Source organism: Echinococcus granulosus (genome assembly GCF_000524195.1).
Source record: "Echinococcus granulosus chromosome Unknown EG_S00042, whole genome shotgun sequence".
Classification (NCBI taxonomy): domain Eukaryota; kingdom Metazoa; phylum Platyhelminthes; class Cestoda; order Cyclophyllidea; family Taeniidae; genus Echinococcus; species Echinococcus granulosus.
In genome coordinates, this window is record NW_020170422.1 from 633,629 (window position 1) to 645,602 (window position 11,974).

The 11,974-nt window shown below is 41.7% G+C and overlaps 3 protein-coding genes across 3 annotated transcripts; 2 read left to right on the top strand and 1 right to left on the bottom strand. All coding sequences in view use genetic code 11, as the record gives it.

Annotated features, from left to right (window-relative positions):
• Positions 1–1,250: 1,250 nt before the first annotated feature.
• On the top strand, positions 1,251–2,378 carry EGR_05611 (Alkylated DNA repair protein AlkB; the record flags this gene model as incomplete). The annotated part of the gene is made up of 4 exons (XM_024494860.1): positions 1,251–1,394; positions 1,420–1,479; positions 1,546–2,128; positions 2,200–2,378. 4 exons carry the CDS (start codon positions 1,251–1,253, stop codon positions 2,376–2,378), a joined length of 966 nt encoding a protein of 321 aa, XP_024350780.1.
• A 2,079-nt stretch (positions 2,379–4,457) lies between these two features.
• On the top strand, positions 4,458–5,285 carry EGR_05612 (AP-3 complex subunit sigma-1; the record flags this gene model as incomplete). Its single annotated transcript, XM_024494861.1, has 4 exons — positions 4,458–4,526; positions 4,565–4,656; positions 4,691–4,868; positions 4,926–5,285. The coding sequence occupies 4 exons, from the start codon at positions 4,458–4,460 to the stop codon at positions 5,283–5,285; spliced, it is 699 nt and encodes a 232-aa protein (XP_024350781.1).
• Positions 5,286–9,321: 4,036 nt separating this feature from the next.
• EGR_05613 (hypothetical protein) lies at positions 9,322–11,023 on the bottom strand (the record flags this gene model as incomplete). The annotated part of the gene is made up of 2 exons (XM_024494862.1): positions 9,322–9,422; positions 10,705–11,023. 2 exons carry the CDS (start codon positions 11,021–11,023, stop codon positions 9,322–9,324), a joined length of 420 nt encoding a protein of 139 aa, XP_024350782.1.
• Between the last annotated feature and the right edge of the window lie 951 nt (positions 11,024–11,974).

Here is an 11,974-nt window from a genome sequence, read left to right on the forward strand (position 1 = left end):
TTCACAGTTGTGTAACTACTTGAGTAGGAGGCAGACAAGCCGTCCCTTTATTACCGGTAGTGAACTCTGATGGAGTCTTTAGAAAAATTACGCAGTCTAAAGGATTTGCAAATCTTATAGATGATTCTCATTGAAGGCCCCCACGCCGCGCCCTTACTTCGTGAGTGTTGCTAATACGCGCGTTTGTTCGCACTAGATACGCACGCACAGATTGGGTGTGCGCCATGATTACGTCGTAGTCAAGCTGCTTGGACGGCTCTGTTAAAATGAGTCTCCAGTGGCATGTTTAATGCTTGTATGGTGCTTTGGGTACCAAAGAATAAACTGACTAAATCACATAACGGTAAAGAAAGTGCAGTAATTCATGTCTAGTATATAAAAAGCAGCTGTAATAAAGGAATGGCATATAACACGTCTGGTGTCTAACTCTCGATGCATTGGGAGGACTAATTGGGACCTCCATCGTTGTATCCTCGACAGGTGGGCTGGCCTCCGGGCTGTGCTAGCAGCCCCAAAACCTACTGCATGTCGAATATGTATAGTCTATTCTTCCTTCGTCTTCAATGAAGTCTCTAGCTTCTACATAAAACTTCCCAGGTCTTCCGCACTTCATTAATGTGTGTTCTTCCATAGTGCTTTGACTTTGCTTTGGTTCTAGCAAAATAAACTTCAATCGGTACTGCAAAAATTTTACTGTCTAGTTTGTGGTCAGTTTTGGTAAAGGGTCACTTCGTCTTGGCTATTGCGCCTCGCCGGTCGACTGGCCTCAGGACCATGCCATTACCCCGAGTAGAGTTTACCTGTGTCTCCAGCGGAGTAGCAGGACGCTACAAGTGCACTAATTTTTTGAAGATTGCAATGTCTTAGTACAATTATATTTTTTTAGAAGCACTCACGCAGTGACCAACTATCATGACCTAAAATAACATTTCAAATGTGCATTTGCTTTATTGAGACACTTTTGATCCATTTAAATGCAAAGACGTTTTTTCCCAATAATATGCACACAAAATGAGCAAGAATGACACCCATATAGTCAAAATTATGTTGTGAAAAACTTTTCGGTTTTATTTTACTTTATTACATTTGATGCGGACATTATGATACCTGCGGGCTAGCACATTCGCGTGGTATCCTCTTCACGTTTTCTAAACACTCTTAAGAGCATATTAATCCAACATTTTTTGACAATCGTTGCCTTTTTAAGATTTCATAACGCCTCAATTGATTTTACATCTGTTTTTCTTTAAATGAACCTCTTGACATTTTTCGAGTTATTTCCCTATTTTTTCGTGGTTGTTCCGCATACAAAATGTAAATCGAGGTTGGTTTTTTTAATTTTTTCCCTTTTGTCGATTAAATATGTTTTACAAGTTATTGTGGTTTTTATTGCGGTACGTGCAGCTCATATGTCTTTAGGCATCTTCCTCCCCAGATATCTTACATGCACCCGAACTTGAACGACAATATGTCCATGAGGTGAGATTACTTTGACCATATGTGGACATACTTGTTACTTCTGCTAACAACCCCATCATTATGTAGGTCTATGACACAATTGCCGAGTCTTTCAGTGATTCTCGCTACGCTCCTTGGCCAGGCGTCATGCGGTTTTTAAGATCTCTCCCTTCGGGTTCATGGGGTGCAGATATTGGCTGTGGCAATGGCAAGTATCTTGTCGCTGTGGTCCGTGATAAACTCCCACTTTCGCCCCTACTTGCCTCTGATTCCAGCCTTCGATTGCTGGACCATGTTCGAGGTCGAGGTTTCGATGGTGTTGCTGCTAACCTCCTCGCTCTTCCCTACCGTCCTGGTCTACTGGATTTTTTTATCAGCGTGGCTGTTTTGCACCATCTAGCAACGCCACAGCGTCGTCTAGAGGGCCTTAAATCAATGGCTTCGCTGTTGAGAGTCGGCGGTCTCGGTTTAATTCAAGTTTGGGCGAAAGATCAGCACTGGAAGGGGCAGACAATGGCGTACGTTCAAAGTAGAAAACCAGATTGTGCAAAGGGTATTGTTATGACTAATGCTGCGGTCCCAGGAGGTGGTGTAATGCCGGTCCAAAAGTCTCGCGCTCCCTTCGTTGCAGCTGATATTCTCCTGCCTTGGAATGCGTCGAAGAAGAAAGGTAAGATGATGATAGTTACTGAATAATCAATAGCGAAAATAGGTTTACTGACAGTGAATATTCCATTGCAGCTGAGACGGCAACTGAGGTTGCGGTCATGCGCTACTACCATGTTTTTGAGGCGAGTGAATTAGAGAATCTGATTGCTGAAGTGTCTTGCTTGGAACTCGTTGAAAGTGTTTATGAACAGGGGAATTGGTCTACAATTGTACGAAAAATTGACCCCACATTGCAAGACAGTAATGGTTAATGACTTTATAACCTCTATTTCTCCCCATTCCCATCATATTTGGATACATGTATCTGGGTCATCCTTGTCACGAATGGACCAAGAATAAGTTTCTTGAGGATGAATCAATGCATCGGTTTTGTTGCGATAGTAATTATCTCTTACTCGAATAAAGATTGGGAGGCTTTGTGTCTATTACACCAATTATTTGGGCTGATTAATCGTGTTAACTTATGTGCGACACCCGGAAAATGTACAATGGCGGAGACTTGAAGTGGTCCCGTTACCAAAATCGGGGTTAGACAAACGATTAACTCGTCGCATGGTCCCTCTCTTCTTTTGAGCGTCGTCCTGGGCGCTCCATCACAATGCAAGCGTCACCCACGAGTCAACCATGCCAATCACCGGATTTTCATGCAACCGAAGCGATAATTGACCGCAGCGTTACTGATCCCTCGTGACAATTCTGCTGGAGCTGGAGTTTTGTACTGCACTGGGAGTGGGGCGGAATGTGCTTCAATCAAGTATTTTCATCGTTAGTCATAGGAGTGCTGATAAGAAAGTTGAATCGTATAACAAAGGATTCGATCCAACATATTTCCGTGGGAGCAGAGTTTTATGTCTATTCCTTCTCGCCACATTGTTTTCAATTCTGAGCTTCCCAACCATGTCCATCTGATTTCTGTCCAGCCAGTAGTGAAGCGGAGAAGGTATCGCTTTTTCACGCACTTGGTCTTTATGCAGAATCGGTGGGCAGCCCTGTTACGAAAGAAGATATAATAGTCGAGCTTGGGGCTTGGGGCCACTGGTATGACTCGGGGGCAAGCGAACCGGGCAAAGGCCCAACCAGCGTACTAGAAACCGCCTCGGTGAATTGATAGCGTTTCAGAAAACTTCAATGATTGCTTTGCTTACTAGGTTTGCGCATTCGTTTGATGGCTATCATATAGTGGTTGCCTAGGGCATCAGAAGGAAAGGCATCCGTACTCGGCCGTAGTGGCAGACAAACAAATTATTTCCAGCTTACATGCAGTGCTTTGGCAGTTTTGCTAAACCTAAATATGATTATGCGGAGGCTGAATTATCCACAGATTTAACCTTATGCTAACGACATGGCATTTGGACTAAATCGGTAGCCTCTCCGCCCCTCTATATGATGGCATCATTAACCTTACCGTACTCTTGTGACCTCTTACGATTGAAGAAAAGGCTCGGTAGACTACAAATAGGGACTATAATAAACTCATATCTTTTATGGCACAAGCACATTACCATTTTGTCACAAAATATCCTGAATTTGTCGCTGTATACCATTACCTTAGCAAATTAACTGGACATAATAGCGGCAGGTGTCCCAATCCTGTTGTATTATACCACATGTAGCATCCCAAACAACTAATCATAGGAGAAATCATACGCTGACATGTTTACGCATAATGGGACCTACAATAGGATACTAGTACCCTAATGCAACACCTTGGTTGTTTAACTCACATACAAGCTGCACTGAATTATACCGTCCCGAGACTTCCCTGAAGACGGAAGAAGACATAATACTCGAGCAGAATATATATTCAGAGCAGAGAAGGTGTCTGGGATATTGGCATGCCCCAAAATGCCAGCTCACCCAGCGAGGTACAGGAAGGCTAGCTCAAAGCACAAAAGTGGAACCTCACCAATACCGAGGGATAAACCACTATCGTATTACAAAACAGCAAAGAACTGGACTACTTTGTTTAGAGCTTTGATTCATTCGAAAAACCAGGATACCATTTGGAGATTAGGAAGCGTCTTCGGTTTAGCTAATCCATTTTTTACTTTTCTATTATCAATGCATTACACCACTCTTATAAAGATCATACCCTTCGTTTTTAATAATGGGTAAAAAGAAAAAGCAATTCGAAAATTCGAAAAAGATAATTTTTTTGCAGGTAAAACACCTAAACTGGTATTTTTAAGGCAACATTACACAACGAAAGTGCTTTTTTCTCACCGAAAGCACTGCTTATGGCCTCTGTGATTTTAAGTGAACTGAAATAATGAATTTAATGACCTTAGCTCGCGCCCACGATTCGGATCCGTAGATGCCGGTGTGGTTTAATGATAAAGGCCGTAGTTATTTGCAATACCAGTGGAAAACCACGACTCATTAAATTTTATGATGAAACTGTAAGTTTTTCATATGTCATTTGTGGCAAATTTTTAAGAGCGAAAGTCAGAAACAAGAGTTTCTCCGAGAAACATATTCTCTTCTTCATAGGCGGACCAACAGCTCTTGCAATTTCCTCGAAGCCCCAACGTTTGTTTTTATGCGTTTTGAATACTTTTAATAGAGTACATAATTCACAGAGGATAATCTACAGACAATACTCCACCATTTACATAGTTTTCTGTGTGGACCTCTCTGAGAGTGAATTGGGCATACTAGATCTCATCCAAGTATTTGTTGATTTGTTGGACAAAACTTTTGAAAATGTCTGTGAATTGGATCTTATCTTTAATGCTGATAAGGTGGGTGGCTTAACGATTTTCCACTTTCATTTCCATGATCTGACTTGCTTGCTGTAGGTACATTATCTTCTCAACGAACTTATTTGCGGTGGAATCGTACTAGAGACCAATCACACAGAAATTCTTAGTCGTCTGAATGAACAGCAGCACTTAGGTGGCGGTTCTACGGATTCCACCAACTCCAGCACCCCAAAGACCTCTTTCCTCTCCAACAGGATACTTTCTGGTGTGAGGGCTGGTTCCAATATCATCACCTCTGTCGTCCCTTCCACTTCCGCAAGAGGGTGGGCCTCAGCGCTGGCATCTTCTGCTACTTCTCTGCGCATTTCCAACAGGTTGGGTTTTCAAAACATCTCAGAGGGCTCCGAGGAACAAAATGTGCAGGGCTCGAAGGAGTCCAAAAAACTTTGTTTGTAATCGTCCATTTGACTGCGTTTCTGCATTCATATCGCTTTGTTATTAGATATAGTAAAAGCACTACTTCTGTCCGTGTCTTGGGAAATGTGGATGAATAGCTTTTTTGAGTAATTCAACTGATTTAAAAAGGGTGCAAATCATTCAAATTGTTTGCAGGGTTTTTTCCGTTGCACTCTTAACATATGGAATGGATGGTGGTGAAGACAGAATGTGTTTCCGATCCTTTAGTACTTCAAAATAGGCAGTGGAAACGCTGGATGCGTGCATAGACTAGATATGGCAAATGGATCGGAAGCGCCTCTGTTGAACGTGGACAAGGAGTAAAACCGCAGTAAAGTCGCGTTTTTCCAGATTAGTTGATGAAGGATACTAAGCGACCAGTACAGATGGACTTATCTACCGAAAGGTCTAAAGAAGGGACTTAAGGTTAAGAAATCACAAAGGGCTGTAGAGTCTACCATAGGTTAGGGAGCTTTTCAAGTATACTCTAGTTTGCATTTCAAGGAGCTTAGTAAGAGAGCATAAATTTAAATTTAAAAAATTAAGAGCTTGCTTGGGGGATCAGTGGCAAATGGAGTCGAGTAAATAAACCTAAACCTGCTAAATCATGAAACAGCTTTATTTTGCATTTTAACTACAATGTGAAAATAATGCGGGGAATAAGTATAAAAATAGAAGAACGTGTAATTGGCCGCAGAAGTTGCAACATTTTAAACAGACTGTTGATTGGTTCATCCGTAAAATAACAATATTTCTCAGGAAATGTGAAAGACCTGCAGAAAACTACCAGAGTCCCTTACTGGTACCTAGCCTTTTTTGTTTGTTTATTCGTGCGCAGAATTACATCCGTTCTAAGCATCTACTTGAATGAAGGATAGCAGGTGCCCTGAGTTGGGTAGCATCAAAGTGTTGGTCATGAGTTAAGTTAGGCATACTTCTTTCTTTTAAATAATTAAAGTTGGAGCATCCCAATCTGAGTCCGTCATCATCGGTCCTCTAGTATCTGTTAAAAATAGGATTTCGTCCTTATCAATGCTGACCTGGAGAATCAACCAATCAAATGTTGGGCTAGAGATAAAAAAAGGTTAGCCCTCGGCCAGCATCATCATGCTGTTCATAAATTTCACATGCACCTCATCTTATTTAGAATTTGCAATTCTGCTCTCTTATAACGATAAATAGGCTCACATCATTACATTAAAAATGGTTAGGGATTTTCATTTACCTTGCTTTATTCTTCTGCCCCCAATTTTGTACCGATGGCGCTCCGAGTCTTTCCCAAATCCGTCTGAAGCCATATTGGAAAAGAGAAGAATTTTGTTGACATAGAGAAGGTTAAAGGGGAAAGCGAAAGCACCATCTTTAAAGTCTTAATTGCCCGCCTAAACAAACACAGAGTTAAACGAACTATCAAAACATTTCACTGCCCTTCACTTCTCTTGAGTAGGGTCCCCAAGGCTCCTCTTTGTCCAATTCTCGTGTCGGACATTACAACTTAGTCTGTCCTTTAAATAAAAACCATTAACGAACCAACCGCACCAGTCATCGAGTTTACTTGCAAGTGAGAGGACATTGGCTCTAAAAGTTACTGACGTATGTCAGAAATTCCACTAGGTAGGCATCTGGCGTTTTGTTCTGTTTAGGGACTGTAATGGAGAAAGAGAAAATGCGTTGTCGTCTTACTGCTGGAGACTGGATGATGCTCTACAGCGAGTCCCTTTCGTACTTCTATTGTTGGTCGTAGGAACGCTGGCCTAAGAGTAGAATAATCTGACTATAGGCGGGATTTGAAGAGGTTTAATGTGGATAACGTTTAGCGTCCACTTCTCCTTGCTAACTTGTTCTCACTTCAGTGCTATTCATCAATATACCTATCTGGATTCTATTCAACTGTTAGGGAAGTGTATAAGGCATCACGCGTTTATTTAGTTGGCATCTTTATATGAGTACTTAGAGAGATCGGTAACGAGCTTTTAGAGATAGTACACAGCAAGTGTCACCTTATTTGTTAATAGCATCCTCGTAGAAAGCGAGATTGTGGTGGTTGCCGAAGACGGACGTAATTTTCGATCCTCCTGTTAGAAAATGTTTCGGTTCTTTCTTCAGTGGGAATCGCCCTTTCTGGAGGTCATGCTACCCAGCAGAAGCATAATCTGTGGTAACTTAGGTGCCTGTGCAATCAAATGGCTCGAAAAAATGATTTAGAGGAAAATATCATGTGCTGCTATAATTTGGATTTCACAAACAATCAGAGTTTTATGGGGCGATCAGTGATTATCTCCTCGGACATCGATGACACCGTCTCAGTCACGAGATTGATCCAGCCTGTCTCCTTGCCATTTCCAAAATGCATATATAATCAAGACTTTATTGCAAGGATGATATTGAATTAAATGTTTTGGTTTAGAGGGGTAAAAATGGAGGAAAATGGATATTTATAGACCGTCTAAACGGAGCAAGCGTAAAGCAGCCCATCTACGCATGGCGGCCGAATTAAGTAACCGGAGGGTCCATTCAGGGAGCTATTTCACTGTACTCAATGGGAAGTTTCAAAAACACCGCGCTTTTAAGAACGAGAGACACAAGGCTCACAATGAACTAGCAGCAATAAAAGCAGCAAAGCTTAATTTATGCAGTGGAAAAAAAGAAATGTTTGGGTCATGGGACAAATTTCCTTATGGGACTAAATATCTGGAAAAATTAAATATAAATGTATTTGAATATAAATATATTTTTATTTATGCAAATGTAAATATAGTGAAGTAAATTTGTATCAACGGGGACAATGCTGTGGGATCGGAACCCAAACCAGTTATTACTGCTGTCAAAACCATGATATAAGATTGTCAATTTTCCTTGTTTATTACCTCAATCGCTTGATAATTCAGTAATGATATGTTCTGATAAGCCAAAAACTTCCATTCCTCATTCAATATATTATGTGAGCTATGCTTTACAAAATGCTCTGAAAACACAACCTTTTAAAAATAATGAAGATTATGTCCATATGTAATTTAGTGATTATCACAAGGTTACCACGCATTCTAGGACTATTATTGTCAACACAATTTTCCAGAGTCCCGAGATTTTCCCAAAGAAAAAAAGAGGACATAATAATCAGGCAGAATATGTATTGTGGATAAACAGAAGGGCTTAAGGCCGATGGGGGTCAAAGAGGCTAGGCCAAGCGGTGAACAAATACAGGCGAATGTATGAAGGATTTTTCCCCGTTTGACTGTATGAAGGGCAGTTTGGCATTACCTCTTCACTAAACACAACTATTATGGCACTCTCATGATACCTAGAACATTGTGATAATTAAATACCATCTCTCCGATTGAAATGCAAACATTTCTTAACGCCTACTTACACTTGAGAAGTAGGGCGCAAAATAGCTGCTACCACATTTGAATATTCCACATGTGGAAATTGTGCCACTACTGCCTACTCGAGTGCCCCAATTTCCTGCATTTGCCACCACATCATATCCTCCTTCTTGATGCTTGTAGGCTGCTAAATGTTGCACACTGGGATGCCGAAATGAAAGTGGAAAGCCATCATTCATCTCACACACTCATTTAACCGCTGCCTATTGGGGAAGACAAGCATGTTGTCTAGATCTCTTAAGCAGCCTTAAATTTAGCACTAACACTTTCATGCTTCTGCATTAAATTACTCTGCTTTCAGTTGGTGTCAGACAGTGACTTGACAACTTGTTCAGCGTGACCCATCCCCTTGTGCGCTCAGTCGTCCTACTTCGAAAGACCTTACATTTTGCTTTCATTGCAAGTAGTGTGCAGACACTCAAATTGGAGAGAACATTGACTTTGGCGATGATGTATTACTTTTGGGAGAACGAATGCTGAATGTGGGCATGGGACCACCTTTGTAGGGAAAAGGGAAGCCCAGTAATAAGTCGAAGCATTTGAAGTTGAGACGTTTTTTCCCATATTGCTCACACGAGTAAATCCATTTCAAATCGAGACAATCGAATGAAAGTGCCAAAGTTTTGTATTATTAAATAAACACACATCCGCTATAAAAGGCATGTTATTTTTAGGTGAAGACGAGTGATTGGCGACTGGTGCATCCTCTGCTGCATTGTTAACCTGCAGTGGAGGAGATCAGTTGGACAACCTCAAAATGCGATGCATTTGAATAAAACAGTGAGTAATTTTCACAGAGCTACAAGAGAGTTCAAGCATGGACCACCGTGATGCAAGCAGATAGTACTCAATAGATTGCAGAAGTGAAGGCAGATCTGCTGGTGGAGATGGCACTTTCTTTGTCCCCTACACACAACGAATGCTTTCAATGATATCACATAATAGATGGATGTGGCTCTATTATATACTGTGGAATGATGCGCATTGACGATGGACTTATTGTGGTTTGATCAATGCGTTCCCCATCTTATGACGCAGGACATGCCAATACAAATAGGAGTTAGTAAGTGGCATCCTTCCATGTGTAGTTGCGCAGCATAATCACTGGCACTATGCTACCACTTGGCGGTGCTTCACTGTACTCACGGCAATCAGAACTGGCAACTTCATCCCTCACTACCTGCACAGTCAATTCGCACAGGCAGTCGAACTTTCGTCTATTGTGGATGACTTCTCCAAGTGGAGAATGCGCAACCTTACACATGTAAAAGCCAGAGTAGTAAACTGACGCTTCCGTCAGTTGGGTCCGGTCTTCGTGCAGTTGAGCCAATCTTTTGGACATCACAGCTTAATTGGATAGTCTGAAACTGCACGTGACAAAGGCAGGAATGTTTCTGTCCTTGCCACTTTTGTCTGTGTCGCTACAGGGAATACGAATGATGGATTGCGCAGCATGTGTGTTGCGGTCACTCCATTTCACTTAACCCCAGATTTCTCTAGCATTTCCTCCGAACATAGTGACAATAGTAGTAGTGGGATGAGGACGCAACTTGAAGACAAGCATAGTGAAAACATTCAACATGCGTGATCCAGTAGGGATAAGAGTCTGCGATTCCGCACATTCGGACATTTGACTCAAATGATCATTTTCATTCACGCATTTATGGGAATGCGTACATCCAATGGCATGCTTGAGCATCCCATTGGGATGAGTGGGCTAAGGCCACTTCTGTTTTAAGCGTGTCGTCCAATACGCTTCGGCCCCACTGTCCACAAACATGTGATGGAGCACTGACTGATGTTAGCGACTAGCGACATGGAAATTATAAGGTATTTTTAAGTTGTAATATAAAGAGCTTCGACTTTGATGGCGTAACCCTACGCAATGCCTGTGGTGAGAAACGCCGTGATATCGATATAAACAGCAAGGATCCGTTGCCTGCATCTACACTCTCACATTCCATCCATCCTACTGACTCAGCTTTGAAAACGATATAGCGAAATAAAATCCATCTATTATAAATAGAACTTACCAGTCTTGTATGTTTTAAGCCTTACTATGTGTCGTATGACACGAGTCTCATTCCGAAGTGCTTGCATGCTAATTTCGAATCCTGAGCTGAGCAGAATGTTGGTAAATCGGATTAATTTAGTTGCGATATTCACTTTTTCATGCAGGGGTTGCCCAGTTCCAGAGCTTGGTGTCACAGTCATTTCGATTTCATCTACGCCAACTTTCTGTAAATCCTCAGGTTCCCACCGTAGCACAAAAGTTTTATCGTTCGGCGAATACCAAACAAAGTAGTCCCAGAAAGTGGCGGGTCCTAACTGTCCATTTACTAAAAAAGGCATCGTACAGTAAGCATGTGGCACGCAGCTTGCTCCGCCCAGCGCAGTAAATGTGGAGCATTTGGTTCTAACTTGCTGACTCTAGTAGTCTTGGATAGGACTGCTTTAGTATACCTACTGTCAAGATGCAACAGTTAAGCAGTTTGTTCCAGTGACAGGGGTTAGTTAGTATTAGCATAAAATGTGCCATTGTGCATTACAATCTCACGGGGATGCGTAAATTACTGTGATAAAGCAAACTGCATGTATAACTGACCATACTACTTAACTTATTATAGTCACTTCTGTAGGTTAATATCCAACGTGATTCGGCTTAGTGATCATCGTTTGCTGTTTACCCACTTCTCATGTGTTCATTTATTCACAATACATTGAAGAAGGGAAACGGAGAGAGCACGGGTAGAGATGTCACATTCATGCCAAAATTAGCGTGATTTAATAAATGTGTCAAACAAAGTGAACGGTGTGGAAAGCGTTTATGTTTATCAAAAATGCGTTGTTGAGTTCAAAATTGAATTGATGCGCCTCTGTGCACGCACTGTGGGGAAAAGGTGAATGTATTATCTTTAAGACTACCTAAGAGACGAAGAAAATCGCAAATGCACATGTCACGAACTCGTCCCAGACAGCCGGTGCGAATATCCAGACTTGTGGATACCACTGGTATTACCAAATTTGAAGAAGTTAGTAGTGACAATAATGGGTTCGCCCACAACCGACGTGAATAATGGTAGAAGACGGAGAGGAAACCGGGATGTGTATCAGTAAACCAATAACACGTTGATGAAGCTATATATATGCATGTCCAGGCAGAATGCTTCGCCTATCACCGGAAAATCCCTTCCTGCATTGCAGCTGCATAGCGCATAATACATTCCTAAAACCTTTACGGAGGATGTGACAAGTAAGTGTGCATATTGAAATGCAGAGCCAAAGGGACAACGTGCTGCCCGA